Raw genomic sequence first — 24,897 nt, 5'->3', positions numbered from 1 at the left:
GAATTGTGATAGATTTGTTAGGCCATTCACGAATTGCCACTTATGAAACCCAATTGATTCTGCTGGAATTTACCTTGTATTTATAACTATTCTGCTGTTGCATTTATCATATTAGACAGTAACGTTTTCATGATGACAGGTGCTGGGTGCACTCACGTGAGTCAATGCCTCTCGTCTCCCTCCAGTATTGAACAGCGGTGTTATGTTGCTCGATTTTTTTTGTGGTGTGGCTTTACCAGAATCGACATGACAGACCCAATTGACATGGCAGCACACAGGTATACAGAGGAGAGGGAATTGATCTGAAAGGCCTGACTATTGACTCCTGACCTGACGAAATTTCACAGCATCATGTTGAGCATGGGCAAGGAAATATTCTATTAATTGTGACATGCCATCACTGCGCATTCCCCAAATCTCAGCTGAGGAATCAGAACTTGTCGATGTTAAACATTACATAGAAGCAGCTCTGAGGGTGGCTGGGGGGGGAAACGTACTCATGGCTAGGGAGTTTAGTGTCTCTCACAAATACTGGCAGGGCAGCACCATTCCACAACAAGGTATTCGAGTCTTAATGGACTTTACTGCTAGACTGCTAAAACTGGGTTTGTGGCAGATAGTGAATTGACCTACAGGAGAGATAGTCATACTTGACATTGTCATCATCAATCTGCATGCTGCAGATTCGCCTGCCTGTGGCAATATCAGTCGAAATAAGTACCAGTTTACTTTTATAGGTTAAGTTCATCTACACTTGGAGAATATTTTCCTCCGTATTGCACGCCTGTACCACTATTGCATGGGAGAGCCTTGGAACATATCTGTTGGTTCAAGACATTGGCAACATTGAAGTGGTGAGAGCAATCAACATATACATAATTGCACTCAAATGTAATTTGCAAGATCATGCCTCAGCATATCCCTAATTTACCATTGCCACCAAGCCAGCACACCAACTATGGGTCAATGACGAGTGTGTGTCCAGAGGAACACACGGCATGGTTAAAAATGAGGGGTCATCGGGTGAAACGACAATCCCTAACTATTTGATGCTCAACCGTATAATTAACAAATGATAAACAAGACTAAATGACTTCAGAATCAGATTTAAACACCACAGTTCCAAGACATCCAACGAACAACGGTGGTGGATAAGTAAAGTAATGACTAGAGCAGTCGGAACAAGTGTCAGCATTCTTAATTGTGGGTTTAGCCAGTACCCCAGGGTCTTACATTTCAGTGTGTTTGTCTTGCCCTGATTGCCTTTTCAAATGCAGCGCCTCACATTTATCAAAATTAAATGCCATTTACCACTTCTTGGCCTATTGGCCTATCTGGTCAAGATCCCATTGTGCTCTGAGGTAACCTTATTCATTTCTGCCTACACCACCAATCTTGGTGTCATCTGCAAACTTAATAAACATGCGTAAGTGACGAAAAGCAGACCCTGCAAAAATCCTTGCGGCACACAAGGCCTTCAAGGCTTGTGGTCACAGGCCTCCAGTCTGAAATGCAACCCTCTGCCACCACCCTCCATCTCCTACCTTCGTGCCAGTTCTGTATCCATTTTGCTGGCACTTCATCTATTCCCTGCGATCTAACCTTGTTAATTAACGTACAAAGCATCACCTTGTCAATCGCCTTGCTGAAGTACATGTAGATCACGGCTACCTATCTGCCTTCATCAATCTTCTTCATTACTTCTTCAAAAAAAAGTTCAGTTAAGTTAGTGAGACATGGTTTCCCAAACACAAAGGCATCTTGATGAATTCTAATCAGTCCCTGTCTTTCTAAATAGATGTAACTCCTGTCTGTCAGAATACATTCCAACAACTTACACACAACTGATATCAGGCTCACTGGTATATATTTCCTTGGCTTATCTTTACCACATTTCTTAAATAGTGGCATCACATTAGCCAGCCTCGACAATTCCTGTAACTGTGACTATTAATGGTACAAATATCTTAGCAAGCAGCTCAGCAATCACGTGCTTAGCTTCCCACAGAGTTTGAGAGTACCCTTGATACCCTTGACTATGGACATTGTTGAAGATGTCTCTATTTATTCTCCCATGAAAAGGTTCTACAGAGAGCTCAGTTGGAAGCTGAAGAGTAGGATGCGTAGAGTAGTGTTCTCAGGTTTGCTACCGGTGCCACGAGATAGCGAGGTGAGAACAGTCAGTGAGTGCAGCTTAACACGTGGCTGCGCAGCTGGTGCAGGAGGGACGGCTTCAGATACTTAGACCATTGGGATGCCTTCTGGGGAAGGTGGGGCCTGTACATGAAGGACGGGTTGCATCTGAACTGGAGGGGCACAAATGTCCTGGGTGGGAGATTTGCTCGAGTGGTTCGGGAGGGTTTAAACTAGTTGGGCAGGGGGGTGGGAACCAGAGCTACACATCTGAGGGGGGACGGGGCGTAGTAGTAGAGGAGGCAGTGGCAGGATGCAGCGAATCTACTGGGAAGGTTTTTCGTGTGATGGAATGAAGGGATCGATTAAAATGTGTCTGCTTTAACTCAAGGAGTGTCAGAAATCAGAGTGACAAACTGAGAACATGGATCAGTCCTTGGGACTATGATGTTGTGGCCATAACGGAGACATGGGTTTCACAGGGGCAGGAATGGTTGCTAGATGTTCCAGGGTTTAGAACATTTAAAAAGAACAGGGAAGGGGGAAAAGAGGAGGGGGCATAGCGTTGTTAATCAGAGAGTGCATCACGGCAAGAGAAATGAAGGTTGCCGAGGAAGGTTTGTCGACTGAGTCAGTATGGGTGGGAGTTAGGAACAGCAAGGGAACAGTCACCTCATTGGGAGTTTTCTACCGACCCCCAAATAGCCGCAGGGAGATCGAAGAACTTCAACTTTCCCAATATTGATTGGAACCTCCTTAGTGCAGTTTGTTTGGATGGAGTCAGGTGTGTTGAGGAGGGATTCCTTACTCAGTATGTAGACAAGCCGACGAGGGCAGAAGCCATTTTGGATTTGGTGCTCGGCAATGAGCCAGGACAGGTGTCAGATCTTGCATTGGGAGAACACATTGGCGACAGTGACCACAACAGCCTCTCATTTATCATTGCAATGGAGAGGGAAAGGAGCAGTTACCAGGGGAAGATATTTAACTGGGGAAAAGGAAACTATGATGCTATCAGTCAGGATTTGGGAATACAGATTGGGAGCAATTGTTCCACAGAAAGGGCACAGCAGACATGTGGAGACTGTTTAAGGAGCAGTTGTTGCGAGTGATGCATAAATTTGTTCCTCTGAGACAGGTAAGAAGGGGTAAGATTAAGGAGCCTTGGATGATGGGAGCAGAGGTGCTTCTCATCAAAAAGAAAAAGGCGGCTTACATAAGGTGGAGGAAGCAAGTATCTAGCACAGCTTTAGAGGATTACAGGCTTGCTCAGAAGGAGCTCAAAGGTGGACTGAGGAGGGCCAGGAGGGAGCACGAAAAAGGCTTGGAAGGAAGGATTAGAGAGAACACGAAGGCATTTTACTCATACGTGAGGAGTAAGAGAATGATCAGGGAGAAGATGGAGCCGATCAGGGATAGCGTAGGGAACTTGTGTGTGGAGTCTGTGCAGATAGGAGAAGCCCTAAATGAGTTTTTTACTTTGGTTTTCACTAAGGAAATGGACCTTGTTGAGAATGAGAACTTTGAGGAGCAGAGAAACAGACTTCAACAGATCAAGATTGAGGAAGTTGATGTACTGAAAATTTTGGCAAACATTAAGATTGATAAGTCCCCAAGGCCAGACCAGATTTATCCTAGGTTTCTCCGTGAAGCGAGAAAGGAGGTTGCTAAGCCGCTGGCGAAGATCTTTGCTTCCTCACTCTCCATGGGAGACGTACTGGAAGATTGGAGGGAGGCAAATGTTGTTCCTCTTTTCAAGAAAGGGAATTGGGAAATCCCTGGAAATAGCAGACCAGTCAGTCTTACGTCTCTGGTCAGCAAGGTTTTAGAAAGAATTCTGAGGGATATGATTTATGACTATTTGGAAAAGCATAGCGTGATTAAAGGGAGTCAGTATAGCTAAATGAGGGGCAGGTCATGCATCACAAATCTTACTGAGTTCTTTGAGGAGGTCACGAGACAGGTTGACGAGGGTCAGGAGCAGTGGAAGTGGTGTACATGGACTTCAGCAAGGCATTTGATAGAGTTCCGCACAGCAGGCTCATTCATAAAGTTCCTGAGGTATGTTATACAGGGTGATTTGGCTGTTTGGATTCAGAATTGTTTGGCTGACAGGAGGCAGAGAGTGGTTGTAGATGGTAAGTATTCTGCCTGGAGGTCAGTGCTGAGTGGTGTCCCGCAGGGTTCTGTTCTTGGGCCTCTGCTCTTTGTAGTTTTTATAAATGACTTGGATGAGGAGGTTCAGGGGTGCGTTAGTATGTTTGCTGATTACACAAAGGTTGGAGGTGCCGTTGATAGTATTGAGGGCTATTGCAGGCTTCAGCGAGACATTGACAGTATGCAAAGCTGGGCTGAGAAATGGCAGATGGAGTTCAACCTGGATAAATGCAAAATGAAGATAATAAAATGTGAGGCTGGATGAACACAGCTGGCCCAGCAGCATCTCAGGAGCACAAAATGTGAAGTGATGCATTTTGGGAAGTTGAACTTAAATGCTGTATACAGGATTAAAGGCAGGATTCTCGGCAGTGTGGAGGAACAGTGGGATCTTGGTGTTCAAGTGCATGGCTCCCTCAAAGTTGCCACCCAAGTGGATAAGGTTGTTAAGAAAGCATATAGTGTTTTGGCTTTCATTAACAGGGGGGTTGAGTTTAAGAGCTGCGAGGTTTTGCTGCAGCTCCACAAAACCCTCGTGAGACCACACTTGGAATATTGTGTCCAGTTCTCGTCGCCCTATTATAGGAAAGATGTGGAGGCTTTGGTGAGGGTGCAAATGAAGTTTACCAGGATGGACTGGAGGTCTTGTCTTATGAGGAGAGGTTGACTGAGCTCAGACTTTTCTCTCTGGAGGGAAGGAGGAAGAGAGGTGACCTGATCGAGGTGTACAAGGTAATGAAAGGCATGGATAGAGTCAATAGCCAGAGGCTTTTCCGCAGGGCAGGATTGACTGCCACGAGGGGTCATAGTTTTAAGGTGTTAGGAGGAAGGTATAGAGGAGACATCAGAGGGAGGTTCTTCACTCAGAGAGTTGTGAGCACATGGAATAGTTTAGCAGTGGTAGTCGTGGAAGCGGAGTCATTAGTGACATTTAAGCGACTGCTGGACATGCACATGGACAGCAGTGAATTGAGGGGAATGTAGGTTAGGTTGTTTTATTTTTGGATTAGGATTAATCCACAGCACAACATCGTCGGCTGAAGGGCCTGTCCTGTGCTGTACTTTTCTATGTTCTTTGTTCCATGTTATCTACCTTCCTTATTCTTGCTCCACTGTCAATAATGATGCAAAACACTTGTTCAATATCTCACCCATCTCCTATAGTTCTACACATAGGTGGCCTTGTTGATCTTTAACGTGCCTTATTCTCTCCCCGTCATTACATTTTAGTCCTTACTGTACTTGTAGAATCCCTTTGGATTCTCCTTAACACTGTTTGCCAAAGCTATCTCATGTTCCCTTTATTTTCCTGATTTCCCTCTTAAGGATACTTCTGTTACCTTTATATATTCTAGGGCTTCACTCAATCTGTATTGTCTGTACCTGACTTGTGACTTTTTTCCTTGACCAAAGCCTCAATTTCTTTCATCACCCAGGGTTCCCTACACCTACGAACCTTGGTGTTCACCCTAACGGGAAGATACTTACTCTGGACTCTTGTTATCTCATTTTCCAGCCATCCCTTTGCCTTTGAATATCAATCACCCATCAACTTTTGAAAGTTTTTTCCTAAAACCAACAAAACTGGGCTTCCTTCACTGTAGAAATTTAACTTTTAGATCAGATCTATTTTTACCCATCACTATCTTAAAGCTAATAGAATTATGATCACTGGTCCCAAAGTGGGCCCCAACTGATACCTCTTTGTCTTGCCCTGCCTGATTTTCCCAGAGTCAGCCAAGTTTTCATCCTTCTGTAGTAGGTGAATTCACATACTGAAAAAGAAAGCTTTGTTGTAGACACTTAATAGATTCCTCTCCGGTCAATTTCTAAAAACAATGGCTGTCCCACTTTACGTTTGGAAAGTGAAAATTCACTACGATTACTAACCTATTATTTGTACAAACAACTGATGTCTCCTTTCTAATTTCTTCTCAATTTCCGACTTACTACCAGGGTGTCTATAATACAATACCCACAAGGTGATCTTCCTTTTTTTTATTTCGCAGTTCCACTCAAATAACTGGACATACTCCTGGGAATATCATCCATTTGTATAGCTGTAATGTTATCCCTAATCAAAAATGCCACACCCCTTTTCTATCCTCGGGTGGCACCGTGGCTCAGTGGTTAGCACTGCAGCCTCACAGCACCATGGACCCAGGTTCGATTCCAGCCTTGGGTGACTGCCTTTGTGGTGTTTGCCCATTTGCACCATGCCTGTGTGGGTTTCCTCCGGGTGCTCCAGTTTCCTCCCGCATTCCAAAGATGTGCAGGCTAGGTGGATTGGCTATACTAAATTGTCCATAGTGTTCAGGGGTGTGTGGGTTATAGAGGAATGTGTCTGGCTGGGATGCTTCAAAGGGCGGTGTGGACTTGTTGGGCTGAAGGTCCTGTTTCCACACTAGAGGGAATCTAATCCAATCTAATCCTCCCGATAGCAACTATACCCTGGAGCATTAAACTGCCTTTCCTATCCATCTTTGAGCCATATGTCAGTAATCACAATGTTATCCAGTCCCATGCTCTCAACCATGCTTTGTGTTTGTCTACCTTACCTTTCAGGCCTCTTGTATTGAAATACATGTAGTGTAATTGATCAGTCCTACCTCCTTCTCCACCTTGCCCTGCATGCCTTGACTATTTGTCTTGCTCCATTTCCCAACTGTGCCAGTCCCAGATTGATCAATTTTCTCAATATCTCCATGGGTCCTTCAACCTCCTCTTACTCGTTTAAATCCTCCAAGCAGTTCTAGCAAATCTCCCCAAAAGTACATTCATCCCCTTCTATTTTAGTTGTAACCTATCCTTCTTAAACAGGTCACTTATACACAAGAAGAGATTTGAATGATCGTAAATTGTGAAACCTTCTCCCTTGCACCAGCTTCTCAACCACATATTCGCCTGGTCTATCCTCTCATCTTGCTTTATCGAGATCGTGGCACCAGGGGTAATCCAGGTATGCACACCCTCGAGGACCTACGTTTTAAATTCCTGCCTAATTTCCTGTAATCTGTCCTCATAGCCGCGTCCCTTTCTCTTCCAGTTTTGCTATTTGACTGAATATGGCATCAAAAAGCTTTTGTGAAGTGGGTGTTTATTCGAAGTTGGGAGAAAAAATTATGTTCAGAATCGTAGCTGGGACAAAGCAAGACGGTTATTGAAGTTGGAGGTCAGTCATCTCAACTCCAGGACCTCTCTGCCAGGGAACTACTTCGGGGTGAAGGATCCCCAACAATCATAAATGAAAATGCAATGTGCTGGAGAACGCAGCAAGTCAGGCAACGTCTCTGGAGAAATACAACAGAATTCATGTCTTGAGATTGCATCTCTTCTTGAATAGCTTTATCTGACACATTTCCTTTGTCATAAGTCAGAGTTGGGGTGTCTGATACTTTAGATGTTCAATATTGAAATTGGCCGTGTCCACATGCTGCAAGACTTGGGAATCATAGATAATGGGAACTGCTGATGCTGGAGAATCCAAGATAGCAAAGTATGGGGCTGGATGAACACAGCAGACCCAGCAGCATCTCAGGAGCACAAAAGCTGACGTTTCAGGCCTAGACCCTCCAACAGAGAGCTGGTTTGCTTCAGGATGTGGTTGAGCAGTTTCAAAACCAAATAGATTACAAGAGAGGTGCAATGGGAGAGAGATTCCCTGAGGTTCGTCCAGAGGGTGGAGGGTAACTTCTTCAGGTTGGGCATCCCTGGAAGAGGTTTTGCAGTGAGGTTAAAATTGTGATCAGAGACAATGGGAACTGCACATGCTGGAGAATCCAAGATAACAAAGTATGGGGCTGGATGAACACCGCAGGCCAAGCAGCATCTCAGGAGCACAAAAGCTGATGTTTCGAGCCTAGACCCTTCATCAGACTTGGGAATCATTTAGGTTTGTGCTGGGCAGTGACAAGTGATATCACATCCATTTCCAAAATGAGTGAAATTAACTATCATCCCTTGACATTCAATGACATTTCAATCTCTGTAAACCTTCTGGTGGTGACCCTTGACCAGAAACTGCACTTGTTTGGCTATAAAAATACTTCCTTTCAACAACAGGTCAGGAGCAATCACCTTGCTGTGAGCTAATCAACTTTCCTGTCTTCAAAGCCTGTCTGTTACCTACAAGGCTCACGTCTGGAGATTGATGAATGATACCTATTTGACTGGATTAGCTCATGTCCTATAACAATGAAGATGCTTGACACCATCACGTGCCATGTAATCCATTTGAATCGCACCAAATCCACAAATATATAATTCCTTCACCACCAATATTCAGGAGCAGCAATGTGCATCTTCCAGGTGACTCGTTGCAGATATTTACCAAACTCCTTTGACATAAAGAACCGTGGATGACAAGAGATATTGAGGTTTTGACTAGAAAAAAAAGCAAGTAGACATGGTTTAGATGCAGGCTGCTGGGATCAAGGGAATCCCTGGAGGTATGTAGGGAATACAGGAGTTTGCTGTAGAAGGATGTCAGGAGGGTAAAAAGGGGGCTTGAGATAGCTTTGCCTGGGAAATTTAAGGTGAATCCAAAGAGATTCTTCAAGCATGTTAAAGGAAAAAGAATATTTAGAGAGAAAATAGAGCCCCTCAAGGACCAAAGTGGACATGTATGTATGGAACAGCAAGAGATTGGCGTGGTCCTCAAATAAGACTTCTCCTCTGTGTTTACCATTGAGATGTTATTGGGATAACATCCCATTGATTTCTATACTTCTATAAATTAACGTACTTTATCTGCCTACACATAGGCATGCAGACACTGCCTTCAAACTTCCTGCCCAACTAGAAATTAGGTTTAAAACTTTGTAACTCCTTATCTTTCTACACATCAGCATGCAGAATCTGCCTTAAGCTTCCTGTCTGAATAGAATTAGAGTTAAACTGTGCAAATCTTTATCTTCTTGCACGGGGGTATGCGGAAACTGTCTCAAATAAGGTTAAGTGAGGAACATTTGTAAAGGTGTGACACTTCTGAAGTACGTAACTTCTGTCTCTGACAAAGGGACCAGGGCACTGACTTTGTTCCAGCCAGACACGTCGGCACCTTGAAATTACAATCTGTCTCGTTAACAGCTTGAAATCGTCTCCTGCCATTTGCAGTCACCCAACAAACAATCGATACTACATCCTGGTCTTTTATGTTCTTGATGTAATAATTGTTTTGTATCTTGTCTTTGTCTGTTATAGCAATTGTTTCAAGCATCATGTCATTGTGAGATGTAAAATTGTTTTATGTATAATGCACTTCGTAAAGTATATAAAGCGGGGAGTGTCCGCTGCTCAGGAAGAATGCCTTACGAGACTCTGCACTCTGTGTTGGGCTAAGTACAGTGATTCTCCACAGTTTGTACTTGCTTTGTAATAAAAGGATTTGTGTTTTTCTAAACAAGTCAGTGTCTTGTTATTGCATCAAGTCCGCGAGGGTCTCTGAAAATGAACCTAACACCATGGAGAAGGATATGACGACTTGGGAACTTGGAGAAGTTAGTGTTGGAATCTTGGGAACAGTCCATACCACAGTACAGCAGGCGTTGGAAGCATTAGAAAGTGCTGAGTTGGATAAATCCCCGGTCCTGACCAGTTATGTCCAAGCAACTTGCAAGAGGCTAGTGAAGAAATTGCAGGGACTCTGACTAATATATTTGCATCATCGTTAGCCACAAGTAAAGTCCTGGAAGACTGGGGAGGGGGGTGGGTAATGAATGATGTGCCCTTATTAAAGAAGGGCTGCAAGGAAAAACCTGGAAATCGTAGACCAGTAAGCTTATCATCTGTGGTAGGTAAGTTACCTGAGAAGGTTCTAAAAAATAAGATATACATGCATTGGGAAAGACAGGGTTTGATTAGGAGTAGTCAGCATGGTTTTCAGTGTGGGAAGTCATGCCTCACAAAATTATTAGTGTTCTTTGATGAAGTGAATGTGAAGGTTGGTGAGAGCAGGCCAGGAGACATAGTCTGTCTGGATTTCAGGAAGGCCTTTAGTAAGGTTCCACATGGTAGGCTGCTCTGGAACGTTAGATCACATGGAATCCAGGGAAAGTTGATAGTTTGGGCACACAATTGATTTGATGGTAGGAAGCCGAGGGTGATACTGGAAGGATGTCTGTCTGATTGGAGGCCTGTGACTTGTGGTGTGCCTCGGGGTCAGTGCTGGGCCCATTGCTGTTTGTTATCTAAATTGATGATGTGGATGAGAATGTACAAGGCATAATTAGTTAGTTTGTGGATGACACTAAAATAAGTGTTTTAGAGATAGTGAAGAAGGTTATCAGAAATTGCAGCAAGTTTCTTGATCAGTTGGGAAAGGGGGCTGAGAGAAGTAACAAATGGATCTTAATATATATAAGTGTGAGGCATTACATTTTGGGAAGTTGAATACAGGTAGGTGTTTCACAATGAATGGTAGGGCATTAAGGAGTGTATTGTAAGGGAGGGACCTTGGAGCTCATGTGCGTGGTTCTCTGAAAGTGGAATCACACGGCAGTGAAGAAGGCAAGATAACAAAGTGTGGAGCTGGATGAACACAGCAGGCCAAGCAGCGTCTCAGGAGCACAAAAGCTGACGTTTCGGGCCTTGACCCTTCATCTGATGTGTTCATCCAGCTCCACACTTTGTTATCTTGGATTCTCCAGCATCTGCAGTTCCCATTATCGCAGTGAAGAAGGCTGTCGGTACACTGGCTTCCATGATTCAGAGCATTGAGCACAGTAGTTGGCAAGTTATGATGCAGCTGTACAATGACATTGGTGAGGCTGCATTTGGAGTATTGTGTTCGGGTTTGATCAACTTGCCATAAGAAGAATGCTTTTAAACTGGAAAAAGTGCAGAGATATTTCCAAGAATGTTGGCAGAACTCAAGGGACTGAGTTACGAGGAGAGGTTCGACAAGCTCAGACATTTTTAGAGCATAGGAGGCCGAGCAGGGCTCTTATAGAAGTATATAAGATCATGAGAGGCATGGATAGGGTGAACACACTCAGTCTTTTTCCCAGGGTTGGGGAATCGATGACTAGATGGCGTCAGTTTAAGATAAGAGGGATAAGAATACATGGGAATCTGAGGGGCAACATTTTTACACAGAGGGTGACACATATATGATTTGAGTTGCTATTGTATGTGGTTGAGGCTGGTACACTCACAACATTTAAAACACATCTGGACAAAAACATAGATAGGAAAGGTTTCAAATGATATGGGCCAAGTGCAGGGAAATGGACTTGGTGTGGATGGACATTTTGGTTGACACGGACCAGTTTGGGCCAACGGCTGTCTCTGCAATGTAGGATTCTATAACTAAATTTCATTCTGGAAAAATATGATTGTCTAATCTTTTATTCATCTCATAGAAAAAATCAATTCCTCTTGTCATGGCGATTTTGGTAAAGTGTCCTCGTTCAGTATAAACTTCAGAAATCATCAAATCCTTATAATGTGGAAGCAGGCCACTGAGCTTAACAAAATCTAAACCGAATCTCCAGAGAGCATGCCACTCAGCTCCAAAACTGTTAGTGTATTTATCATGGCCACCTAACCCACACATCTTTGGACGGGAGGGGGAAACTGGAGCACCCAGAGGAAGCAACGAAACTCCACTCAGAGTCACTTGAGGATGAAATTGAACCTGGATCCCTCGCATTGGGAAGCAGCTTTGTTAATCACTATGCCATAGCTCCACCCGTCTCTGCCTTCAGTGGTATTTTTTATTCACTCTACCTATTGAAGACGTCATCTTCTATAGGACTGACTGAATACACTGTACAGTCCTGATGATTCTGTATTTTCAGATGTAAGTCTAATGCTGTCCTTATCTCTGGAATCTTCGATGCCACACAGTTGTGAGCTTTAACCTCGCTATTGTAAATCAGTGTTCTGACGCTGAGCTGCCATCTTATTCCTGTATAACACAAAAATGAATTCAGAGTTGTAATGTTTTTACGTTTATTTGAAGTCTTCTGATTGCCTGTGTTGGTTTACCAAAGTCTTCCAATTGTGTTTGTTTGCTTTTGAAAGTTTCTGATATTTTGTTCTGCCATTTGATGGCTTCTTCTTTTTTTCAGTTTTAACTTCTTGCTGCGACAATTGTCGCCCTCATTCCTTTTTCTTTCTCCCTCAAGGATTGTGAACTGTCTTCAATTTGCAAGCAATAAGAACATAGGAAACATAGGAGCATGAGGAGGCATTTCAACTCCTAGAACTTATGCAGACATTTACGAAGATCTTGGCTGATCTGTGGTCTAACTCCATTCCCTAACTTTGGTCCACATCCCTTAATACCTTTGTTTAGCAAAACTGTATCTTTCTCAGACTGAAAACAAACAACTATTCTAGAATCAACTTTTGTTGGTGGAAGACAGCACCAAACTACTTCTACCGTTTCTATGTAGCCAAGGTTCCTACCATTTATCTTGGGCAGGCTGGCTGAGTGGACAAATATTTGCCAATGCAATATAATATGGATAAATGTGAGGTTATCCAATTTGGTCACAAAAACTGGAAGGCAGATTATTATCTGAGAGGTGGAAGTTTAGGAAAAGGTCACCTAGGTATCATGGTGGAATAGTTGCTGAAGGTTGGCAAGCAGATGCAGCAGGCAGTGAGAAAAGCTAATGGCATGCAGGCCTTCATAATGAGAAGATTGAATATCGGAGTAAGTAGAACTGAGTTTTGAGGAAGGGTCACTGGACCCGAAATGTTAACTCTGTTTTTTTCGTTCATAGATCCTGCCAGGTCTGCTGAGCTTTTCTAGCAACTTTGTTTTTGGTTCTGATTTACAGCATCCACAGTTCGTTTGGTTTTTATCCGAGTAAGTGTGACTTGCTGCAGTTACATTGGCCCTTGGTGAGGCCACACTTTGAGTATTGTGTACAGTTTTCGTCTCCTTTTCTGAGGAAGGACATTCTTGCTATTGAAGGACATTCTTGTTATTGAGAGAGTCCAGTGTCAGTTCATCAGAACAATTCTTGGGATGACAGAACCGACATTTGAGGAAAGACTGGATCGACTGGGTTAGTATTTGCTGGGATTTAGAAGAATGTTCGGTGATGAGGATAGCGGGTATAAATGAATGATAGGTGGAGATGGAGCCTAGAGAGAGAGAGAGAAATATTTTTGGACAGATAAAGGAAGGGGTGAACATCAGCCTGGAAGAACAAATAGCAGCTAGTTGAGGCCATTCGTGGTTGATAATGGGTTGTTCGTGGTAGCAACCCCTGTGATGACAAGCGTGTGATGATGCACAGAGGATGAGGTAAGGACATAGGAGAAGGTGCTGAGGGCCTGAAATGATTGAACTAATACAGATCCCAGAAGCTTACAAGGTTCTGAAGTGGAAAATGAGGTATTGATCTTCCTGCTTGAGTTGAGTTTCTCTGAAGCACAGTAGCAAGCCCAGTCCAGAGATGTTCGCTGGGGAATACGATTGTGTGGTAAGATGGAAGACAATAATATCTGCCATTGCTAAAAGAGAAGCTCAGGGTAAAGTTGCGAATTGAAAATGCATGTTCTGCAAAGTGATCGCCCAGTATGCACTTTGTCTCCCCAGTGTAGAGGAAGCTGTATTGTGAGCAGTGAGTGCAATATAGATTGAATGAAGTACAGGTTGCTCACTGTTTCACCTGGCACCCTACATCGAGAGGGAAGGAAGTAAATAGGCAGGTGTTACATCTTGTGCAATTGCCTGAGTAGGTGTGGATAGGGATTTGGGGTGGTGTTGAGAGTCGGATCCTTCTCCTTATATATCCCACAGAGATGTATCATCGTGTCTGTGCATTCTATTTGTTCTACCATATTTCTCTGTATTCCAGCTATGTCTCAAAGAAGTCTATAACACTCCTCTGCATTCTCTGTTATTTTTAAAAGTCCCACAAATTTAAAATTAAACCACCTATACATAAGTCGAGGTTATTAAAATATGACAAAACATTAATCGGCATATTACATATCCGTGGGAGCATTCACTTTACTCTTCTCACTTTTCAAATAATAAACTGCTCGCCTGTCTCTATTTCATGTCCTTTACAATTTTTTTTGCAATTAATTAATTACGGTTGCTTTCATCTTGGTGGCTTAAAATTGACAATTTTCTTTTAGTACTTCTTCAAACTAAATGTCCAATGTTCAAATATCTAACATTTTGAAATTACATTGGAGGGTAAGAGCATGGAGTTGAAATACCAACACATGTTGCTAATATTAAGGTGCAAGTGAAAACAATCCCAAAGAAAGTGGTGAGGTATTATCTTCATGATAAGTCGAAAAATAAAAGTGCCGCTTATTACGTACTTAAGTTAGAATATTTTTATTGCACACCCGTATATATTACACTGAACAATTTACAAATATTTTCTCAACAGCCTTGCTTTAAGAACAGTTGCTGCAGTTATTGGTTGAGACTGTTCGCGTCGCTGTCTACCAATAAGGAGCCAGGACGATGCCAGAGATCGACCTCCTCCCCCTGCCCTACTCACCTTCTCCGCCAAGAAAAGAAAGAAGAGTCAGACTGTGTCTGCGTCTCTATTGTGCAGCCATGTTCCGATAAGCTGCACCCCTTCAGTCGCTGTATTTCTCAGTTCAGCATTCGTCGTCAGAAATGCATTGAAATAGCTGTTGCGTTAGGAGCAGATTAAGATATGTTTCGACATTTTTGAACAATTTCTTGATAAATAAAAATGACGAATACGCCGACGAGCAACGCGTTTTTGATTTTCCTGTCGTGCGTTTGCCATCTGGTTTTTGGACAAATCTGCTACTCAACTCCCGAGGAGATGGAGCGTGGGGCCTTTGTTGGGAATATCGCCGAGGATTTAAGGCTAAACATTTGGGAATTATCGACTCGCAGATTTCGGCTGGTCTCCGACGACATAAGGCAATATATAGAGGTAAACATGGAAAATGGCAAATTATTTACTAATAAAAAAATAGACAGAGAAGAGATTTGTAGACAAAATCCCACCTGCTCCTTTACTTTTCAAATAGCGCTCAAGGACCCCACGGAAATGCATCCTGTCGAAGTCGAGATTATAGACGTAAATGATAATTCGCCCAGTTTTGAGAAGGCAGAATATTCGTTGCGGATCAGCGAGTTAATTGCAACAGGGGCGCGTTTCCCCCTCGAAAGTGCGCACGATCCCGATGTGGGCACAAATACAATCAGCACTTACCATATCAGTGCGAATGGGCACTTCGCTGTCAAAGTGCAGTCGATGAGAGATGGGAGTAAAAGTGCCGAGCTGTTATTAGAGAAACCACTAGATCGTGAGCGGCAGTCGACATTTCATCTTACACTGACAGCCATTGATGGCGGGGTTCCTCACAGATCTGGCACAGCACAGATTATCATCAACGTGGTAGACGCAAACGATAACGCACCTACGTTCGACCAAGAAATCTACAGAGCGAAAGTACCAGAAAACGCCGCCAAAGGTACATTGGTCATAAAACTTAAAGCTGCTGATTTGGATGAAGGTACCAATGCTGAACTGACGTACTCTTTCACTAATCATGTTACTAAAAGGAATCGCGCGTTGTTCACCTTGCATCCGAGAACTGGAGAGATCAGAGTTCAAGGAACATTGGATTTTGAAGAATCACCTGTTTGCGATCTTGACATACAAGCTGTCGATAACGCTCCGCCTGGATTGTCCGGACGTTGCAAAGTTGTGGTTGACATTATTGATATTAATGATAATGCCCCCGAATTAGACGTGACTTTGGTGTCAAGTGCGGTGCAAGAAGACACTCCTCCAGGGTCTGTGATAGCACTAATGAGTGTAACGGATCTTGACTCCAGTAAATATGGCAAAGTTCAGTGCCAGATTCAAGGGAATATTCCGTTTAAGCTCGAACACCCTGTGGTGAACAGTTATAAGTTGATTACAGGAGACGTTCTCGATCGGGAAACGGTGTCACTCTATAACATTACCATTTCAGCCTGGGATGGAGGCTCGCCTCCACTAACCACAAGCAAAGTTGTAACAGTTTCGGTAACTGATATAAATGACAACGCACCGAGGTTTACACAATCCTCATATAACGTGTATCTGATGGAGAACAATATTCCAGGCATATCCATATTCGCTGTTACGGCGCTAGACATTGACTTGGGTAGGAACGGAGAAGTATTCTATTCTATTCTGGGAGGTCAATCGCAAGAACAGTCTGCGTCTGTTTACGTCACGATTAACTCCAAAACGGGCAACATATACCCACTGCGCTCCTTTGATTATGAGCAAATGAAGCATTTCAAGATCCAAATTCAAGCCCAGGATGGTGGATCACCACCATTGAGCAGCACTGCTAGTGTCAATGTAATAATTTTAGATCAAAATGATAATCCGCCGGTTATCACTTCTCCTTTAACGTGGAACGATTCTGCAACGATGGAGATTTCGTCCCAGTCCGTATATCCAGGTTACTTGGTCACCAAGGTTCTAGCAACAGATGCCGATTCCGGCCAAAACGCACGGCTGTCCTACCAATTTGTAGAGGCTACTGGTCGCAATTTGTTTACCGTAGGCCTTCTCTCTGGCGAAATTAGAGCAACACGGCACTTAAACGACAAAGACAGAATAACAGAAAAACTGGTAATCTGTGTGAAGGACAATGGACAGCCGAGTCTCTCCAGTACGGCCACAATCGTGGTTTCAATTTTATCTAATATTACTGAGCAATCTTTGGATGGAACTAACAAACCTTTGCAGCCTGAGTACTTTTCTTATTTGAATCGTTATTTGATTATCATTTTTGGATCAACTTCCTTTCTGTTTCTTATAACAATTATTCTTCTCGTGACTTTGAAGTTGAAGCAAGGAAGTCGTATTAATGGAAACTATAATTCTAATGCACGTTGTCACGACCGTAGGAATTCGACAGATGTCTTTAATCGGGGATACGCAACAAACGAGCCAATTAACTATACTGTACCTTGTCAGACTGAAGGATATCGCTACACAGTGTGTTTATCACCAGAATCATCGAAAAGTGATTTTTTATTTCTAAAGCCCTGCCATCCTACTTTGCCTTTTAACAACCTGGGTAGCCAGGAAACCGGAACAAGAAAATAATTTAGAAGCATTTGTCACGCCGAGAATGTTGGACAAATCGCCGCGATGAAATATTATTGCCGTTTGACGAAGCAGTAGGTAGGATGTTTGTATATGGCTATTGTCGGACGTGCAACAGGCTAGCTTAATTTCTGTTTTGCTCAGTATAAACTTTGTCTTTAGTCCGTATCCTGTCAACGTTCCCATGAATTCTCAAAAGGTTTTTGCAAATTTTGCATTGATGAAGTACGCATCATTGTAGTTTCCTCTGTTTATCTGCTGGGGAGTTGTATAGCATGCACATTAAACTGATTTGAATCGGAAATATACTATCAGTGGCTGAATAAATTAACCAGTAACATTGCATGTGACGAAAATTTGTAATTCTGTTTTCAGAGATAGTAAGAACTGCCGATGCTGGAGTCAGAGGTAACACAGCGTGGAGCTGGAGGAACACAGCAGGCCAGGCAGTATATCAGAGGAAAAGGAAAGCTGATGTTTCAGGTCGGGGCCCTTCAGAATTAAAAAAAAACGTTTCTTTTTCCCGAAGGGTCTCGACCAGAGACATCAGATTCCCTATTCTTCTGATGCTGCCTGGCCTTCTGTGTTCCTCCAGTTCCACACTGTGTTCTTTCTGTTTCTAGGTTTCGTGAGTATAATTGATTGTATGGATACATACATGAAGCCATTCACACTTGCCAGTAATGAATGCGTGGATCAAAACATGACTCACAATTTCTGAAAATAAATTGTATTTCCATCAGATTTGATATTGTACAGGAAGGGGAAAATAGAACCAGTCTCTGCTGTGCTGAACACTTGAATGAAATCATTGGTTTGTTGGTCACATATTCCAGACATTTCACATTTAGTTGCTTCTTGGAGCCCACAAAACTAACCTCGTTTTCTGTTATTTTTGAATGCATGTCCAGTTCCCTCGTGAAAATTACTATCTAATCTCGTTCCAGAACATTTCAAGTGACTCAATTCCAGAACATCACTCTCAGGAAAGAAATAAATCGTCAATTCACATCTAGATGCCTTTTGACGACTTCCATTCTGTCAGCACAAACAGATCCTTGGTGTTTAGTTTATAAAAACTCTTCAAAGTTTTGGACGAATTTATTGAATGTCCTTTAACCTTCTCCACGCTCAGAATAGTGAAAAGCCGTCTTTTGTCATTTCTCCATACAGCTGAAACCGTCAACATGTACCGACCTAAAAATCTTCTTTGGATCAAAAACATCCAAAACATTGTCAACATTCCGACTATAGTTGTGATGCCAAGTGTTGGCCACAATACTCCAGCTGAATTGTCACTGAGATATAGAATTTTTATCTATTACATATTAAGTATTTTTTGTTCATTCATTCATGGGATGTGAGTGTCGCTGATTGGCTAATGACTTATTCCCCAGTTATCCTTGAAACGTCGGTGATGATTTGCCTTCTTGAAGTACTGTACTCCAACCACTGTAGGTAGACTCATGGTATGACATTAGGGAGGGAGTTTCAGAATTTTGACCCGGTGACACCGAAGGAAGAGAAATATATTTCTAAGTCAGAATGCTGAGTAGGTTGGAATTTTCAGATGATCGTGTTCCCAAGTATCTGCTGTCCTCGTCCTTCTGGGTGGCAGTGCTTGTGGGTTCGGAAAGTTGTGTCTAAGAAGCGTTGATGAATTTCTACTGTGACCTTTACTGATTGTGAACATACATCGAAACATTATAGATTCCTGCACCTGCAGTAATTTGGTCCTACAAAGAAACATAGGTCGCTTTAAAATGCTACAGGATAAAAAAAAGACATTACATATTTATAGTATTCACTGGAAATAGAATGGCTGAATAGTAAAATTAAACCACAAAACAAGAATAAAAATAAAGTACATTAAAATTGAAATTTGACTTCTATTAATCAGTTTTGAGCAATGGCTCTAGTCTTTTGCCCTGTAACAATATAAACATTTCTGTTAGTATACCATTCCCACCAAATAACATTTCAATGCTTGCTGGTATACATTCCCTTTGCCACATGCAACCATGACTTTCAGTTCCTTTACCTACATGTATCTCCCATCTAATCGACACAGATCGAAATCTTCTCTCAGCAGCATTCAAAATAATAACAATAAAAAAAAGCAAATACTGGTGATCCGAAAGAAAAGCAGAAATTTCTTGTGAAATTCACATGTCTCGCAGCATCTGTGGAGAGAAAGAAGAGCTCACTTTCTGAATCCAGTGAATGTTTATCAACACTGACGGCATTACAAATAAAGTAGTTTGTTGACTATGACTAACGTTTCAGGCCTAGAGCCTTCTTCAGAAAGGGTCTGAAGGAGGGACTAGGCCCGAAACGTCAGCCTTCCTGCTACTCTGATGCTGCCTGGCCTGTTGTGTTCATCCAGCTCTACACCTTGTTGTCTCAGATTCTCCAGCATTTGCAGTTCCTGCTATCTCTGTTGACTATGACTGTTGTCTCCTATCTATTCTCGTTGACCACGAGCCTTCTGAGATCTTTGGCATGCTATGCAAAATAAGTTATGCCACTACCTTTGCTCTGCTGCATTGTTTATTGTAGTGTAGCTCACACGATTAAACTTTTGTGCACTTAACTAATCGAAATGTTTGCAATTTTGGCTAATTTCTTTGTTTCCAAAGAACTACAATTTCCAAATCCAAATATCATTCCTTCCTAATTCCCTTCACTGTCAACAAAGCACGTAATTCTAAAATTGTGCACAAATGCAGTTCAGCTTTCACATATTATTGGCTATTATTGGCAACCAGGTATTCCTCTCCATCTCTAGTGTCCAGCAGTTTATTGGTTATGTGCTGCTGCACGTCTTGATGAGAACTACATTTTGTGTCAACATGCACAAAGAAGGACAAATGTTTTGGGGACAATTTACATCGTCTCTCCCTTGACTACTTTGTTCGGTCCAACCAAGTATTTGCATGATGAATATTGAGGTGTACCCCAAACTGATTTTCGAAGTGCTGGTCTGAAACCAACCTAATGTAAATTATGGTGGTATGAATGTTTAGAATTGAAAATAAATGCTGTGTGGGTTATCAGTTTGCTGAATGCCTGCACCTGTAGGCTCCAGCCCTTCAATTCACGACACCATCTTGCTCACACGTGCAAATGTTTGCACTAGACCGCTGTAATATGAGATGTGAGATGTAAAGTCCAGTTTAAATGGAAGGAACTGGTCTGGCACATTAAAATTTTTTTGGACTCAATACGAACTTCAACAACTTCAGGCCATGATTGTGCAGAAACTATGAGATTCATTTTTTTCCTTTTTTTCGCATGAATACAGGTTGAGACAGATGCAAATCTGTCTACTTAGAGCCAATAGTTTGTGAGACCTTCGGTTTTGAACGTCCAAAGAATAGAAGCAGCCTGAATTGGTCATTTCATGCTCCCCTACCCAATTCCAAGACACAGAAGTTATAGTTTCAGTTCTTCAGTGGCAGCTGTTGCTGAGGTTTTGAAGCTGGTTTTGGAAACTGCATTATATCTTTCCCTGCTACTGTCTCTATTAGAGATTTCTCTTGATGTTTTTCCTTCAAGACAGGAGAATTGTTTTGAGACAATCTATTTTACTCAATTTTCCTTTACCAAGAATGGGCAGTTAAATGATCTATTATTCTGTTAATTTTTCCAGTAGGGTTGTTATTCCAAATTCTTCTTCCTTTTGATGTTGTTACCTCAGTTGCTCGTAAAGTGTTGGAAAAAGTTACAAGGGATAGGATTTATAATTATCTAGAAAAGAACAAATTGATTCGGGATAGTCAGCACGGTTTGGTGAAGGGAAGGTCGTGCCTCACAAACTTTACTGAGTTCTTTGAGAAGGTGACCAAACAGGTAGATGAGAGTAAACTGGTTGATGTGGTGTATATGGATTTCAGCAAGGCGTTCGATAAGGTTCCCCACAGTAGGCTATTGTACAAAATGCGGAGGAATGGGATTGTGGGAGATATAGCAGTTTGGATCGGAAATTGGCTTGCTGAAGGAAGACAGAGGGTGGTAGTTGATGGGAAATGTTCATCCTGGAGACCAGTTACTAGTGGTGTACCGCAAGGGTCGGTGTTGTGTCCACTGCTGTTTGTCATTTTTATAAATGACCTGGATGAGGGCATAGAAGGATGTGTTAGTAAATTTGCAGATGACACTAAGGTCGGTGGAGTTGTGGATAGTGACGAAGGATGCTGTAGGTTGCAGAGAGACATAGATAAGCTGCAGAGCTGGGCTGAGAGGTGGCAAATGGAGTTTAATGCAGACAAGTGTGGGGTGATGCACTTTGGTAGGAGTAACCGGAAGGCAAAGTACTGGGCTAATGGTAAGATTCTTGGTAATGTAGATGAGCAGAGAGATCTCGGTGTCCATGTACACAGATCCTTGAAAGTTGCCACCCAGGTTGACAGGGTTGTTAAGAAGGCATACAGTGTTTTAGCTTTTATTAATAGAGGGATCGAGTTCCAGAACCAAGAGGTTATAGTGAAGCTGTACAAAACTCTGGTGCAGGCGCACTTGGAGTATTGCGTACAGCTCTGGTCATTGCATTATAAGAAGGATGTGGAAGCTTTGGAAAGCGTGTAGAGGAGATTTACTAGGATGTTGCCTGGTATGGAGGGAAGGTCTTACGAGGAAAGACTGAGGGACTTGAGGCTGCTTTCATTAGAGAGAAGAAGGTTGAGAGGTGACTTAATTGAAACATATAAACTAATCAGAGGGTTAGATAGGGTAGATAGGGAGAACCTTTATCCTTGGATGGTTACGGCGAGCACGAGGGGGCATAGCTTTAAAATGAGGGGTGAAAGACATAGGACAGATGTCAGAGGTAGTTTCTTTACTCAGAGAGCAGTAAGGGAATGGAATGCTTTGCCTGCAACGGTAGTAGATTCACCAACTTTAGGTACATTTAAGTCGTCATTAGATAAGCATATGGACATACATGGAATAATGTAGATTAGATGGGCTTGAGATCAGTATGACAGGTTGACACAACATTGAGGGCCAAAGGGCCTGTACTGTGCTGTAATGTTCTATGTTCTAATATGCCTGAATAACGTGTTTTGCTTTGAGACTGGTGGTTTTACCAATTGTATTGTATCTGAATGTGATGCCTGTCACTTACCTTTAAAGTATTCAAACGTTAGGATATAAGATATCTTCTTAATGTATTTTCAGGAGGTTAGGTTTGGCCGCTACAAACCAGGAGCTCCTGACAGGATTAAAGTTTTTAATTGCAGTTTTGGTTTATGGTAGTTGGATTCAAGGGCAGTAAGTGGTGAATATTGGTGTTCTGCTTTTGAGTGTGAACTTTGGTTGGTTTAAACAGGGAGTGACTTGTCTAATAATGGCTTGTTGAGTCTCCAAGCATTGCTGGTGATGGAAGAAATCAGTTCGAATGTTTTGCAGAAAGTGAGCAAGGCCAAGCTTTTGGAATTAACAAACAAGCTGGAATTGGTGTTGCCTGTGTCTGTGAAAAAAGGACGGATGATTGTGGCAATCGTGTAGCATTTAATATTTTCAGGAATGTGATAGGAATGTTTGGAAATGGCTAAAATTCAATTGATAGTGAAGCAGCTTGAGTTAGAGGCAAAGGACAAAGAAAGAGAAAAGAAAATGAAGCAGCTTGAATTACAATGAAAAGCAGAAAAAAATGGAGAAAGACAGAATTCTTCAACAGTAGAGTCTGGAAATGAAAATTGGAAGTCGACTTAAAATGTTAGACTAAGAAGTGAAAAACAGGGGTAGTGATGAGGACAGTGATGGACAGTAATCACATTGTAGGCAAAGTCCTGGTGGGGATGTGTTTAAATATATTCAAGCATTGCTGAAGTTTGACAAGAAGAATGTAGAAACATTTTACATTTCATTTTTGAAAGTGGCTAAACAGTTGAAATGGCCAGTATCTAATAAAATTGGTCGGTCAAACTGGTGAGATATTTGCATCACAATCAGAAGAGGCATCGGAGGAATAGAATCAGGTGAAAAATGCCATTGTAAGTTCATATGAACTGGCATCAGAAGCCCTCAGACAACGTTTTAGGAACCTAAGTCAGGAACCTGGTCAAATGTACGTTGTGCTTGAAAAGGTCGAATGACGTAATTTTGATAGATAGATAAGGGCATTGTAAATAGACCAAACACATGGCACTCTAAGAGAGATGATCATTTCACAGGAGTTGAAAAAAATCACGTCCTGAAGTGACGAGGACTCGTGGAAAAGCAGAGAGTTAACCTTGCAAGATTAACAGGAAGATGGCAGATAATTATGAATTGGTTCAACAACCAAAGCTGGCTTCTGACATCAATTTCATTCTTTGCAGGAAAGAAATTGGGGAAAAGAGAAATTCTCAGGCAGGTAAAGGAAAAGTAGATCCCATTGAAGATAGTTAAGAGAGTTTAGCACATGGTAAAAAAGGAAGTCCATGAGGGGGGAAGAGAAGTAAAAAGCTGTGGTACTAACGCTGTAATAAAGTTGGCCACATGAAGTCACCGTGTTGATGGTTTAGAAAAAGCACTGAGAAGTTGAATTTAGGCAAATATGATAAGCCAGTGAGATTTTATTGAAGTGGCAAAGAAGAACACAGTCGAAGCTAAAAAACAATCTGCAGAAGCATGTGCAACCTGATCAGGGGTTCGTTGAGAAGAAAGTGCCACATCTGTTTAAATAACTTACTTGCATGTGTAGGGTTTACTCATGTATATCAGGAAGAGCAGGTAAAGAAATTAAGATTTCAAGAGTAAGGGGAGCGAGTCAATCTTTGATAGTGATAGATGAGGAGATATGTAATTCAGAAGGAGTATTGTCAGAAAAAATAGTGGTAATGTGTGGAATTCATGTTAAGAAGTGCAAGATTCCATTACATAAAGTGAGCTTGGAGAGTCCGGTGTAAAGTGCTGGTGATGGTAGGAGTAACAGCAATATTCTCGGTTCCAGAAATACAGATTATTCTTGGTAATGATAGAGCTGGATCACAGGTTGGAGTGATGCCTACTGTGGTTTAAAAGCTAGTGGAAAATCAGGCTACTGAGATGTTACAGGACATATATCCTGGGAATTTCTCCTGACTGTGTGTTGACAAGGTCACAGATTGTCAGGTGGAAACAGAAGGAGAAATAAGGGAGTAAAAATAATGACGTTGAAGTTCAATTATCAGGCCTATATCTGATCAAGTAGTCGAGGAAAAACAAGGGCAAGTGGATGACAAAGCTAACGTTTTTATTTTAGAGAAATTGGCTGAATTACAATAGAAATATGAAAAGATATAGCAGTTACAAATAAAAAAATACATTCACAGAAGAAGAATCTGAGTGTATCCCATAATATTACTATCTTAAAAAACGATGATGCCTTGATGAGGAAATGAAGACCATAAAATATTCAGGTGGATGTAAAATCGGCAGAACTTATCAAGTTGTATTATCAGTCGTTTATAAAAATGAGGTCTTGTGGGCAGCATATGAATTGCCAGTAAGAATCCTTTTGGGATTAGGTAAATCTCAAGCTAAATACAAAAGCATTTTTATTGAC

The 24,897-nt window shown here is 42.0% G+C and overlaps 2 protein-coding genes across 2 annotated transcripts in view; both read left to right on the top strand.

Moving 5' to 3' along the window:
- LOC132210462 (protocadherin Fat 3-like) overlaps positions 1-24,897 on the top strand; it is a 118,108-nt gene that overhangs the window by 10,676 nt on the left and 82,535 nt on the right. Inside the window, exon 2 of the mRNA XM_059650531.1 lies at positions 15,069-17,283. Within this exon, the coding sequence (XP_059506514.1) occupies positions 15,069-17,283 (2,215 nt within the window). The remainder of the gene's footprint in view (positions 1-15,068; positions 17,284-24,897) is intronic.
- Positions 14,822-19,889, top strand: LOC125458329 (protocadherin-10-like). The gene is made up of 2 exons (XM_048543532.2): positions 14,822-17,444; positions 18,314-19,889. The coding sequence occupies exon 1, from the start codon at positions 14,973-14,975 to the stop codon at positions 17,364-17,366; it is 2,394 nt and encodes a 797-aa protein (XP_048399489.1). The 5' UTR covers positions 14,822-14,972; the 3' UTR covers positions 17,367-17,444; positions 18,314-19,889.

This window comes from Stegostoma tigrinum, chromosome 13 (assembly GCF_030684315.1).
Source record: "Stegostoma tigrinum isolate sSteTig4 chromosome 13, sSteTig4.hap1, whole genome shotgun sequence".
In the NCBI taxonomy this organism is placed as follows: domain Eukaryota; kingdom Metazoa; phylum Chordata; class Chondrichthyes; order Orectolobiformes; family Stegostomatidae; genus Stegostoma; species Stegostoma tigrinum.
Note: the sequence above shows the minus strand (reverse complement) of the source record. Positions and strands in the feature narration are given on the sequence as shown.

Bases quoted from the DNA above. Each gene is read 5' to 3' on its own strand.
- LOC125458329 (XM_048543532.2), top strand. From the start codon at position 14,973: ATGACGAATACGCCGACGAGCAACGCGTTTTTGATTTTCCTGTCGTGC.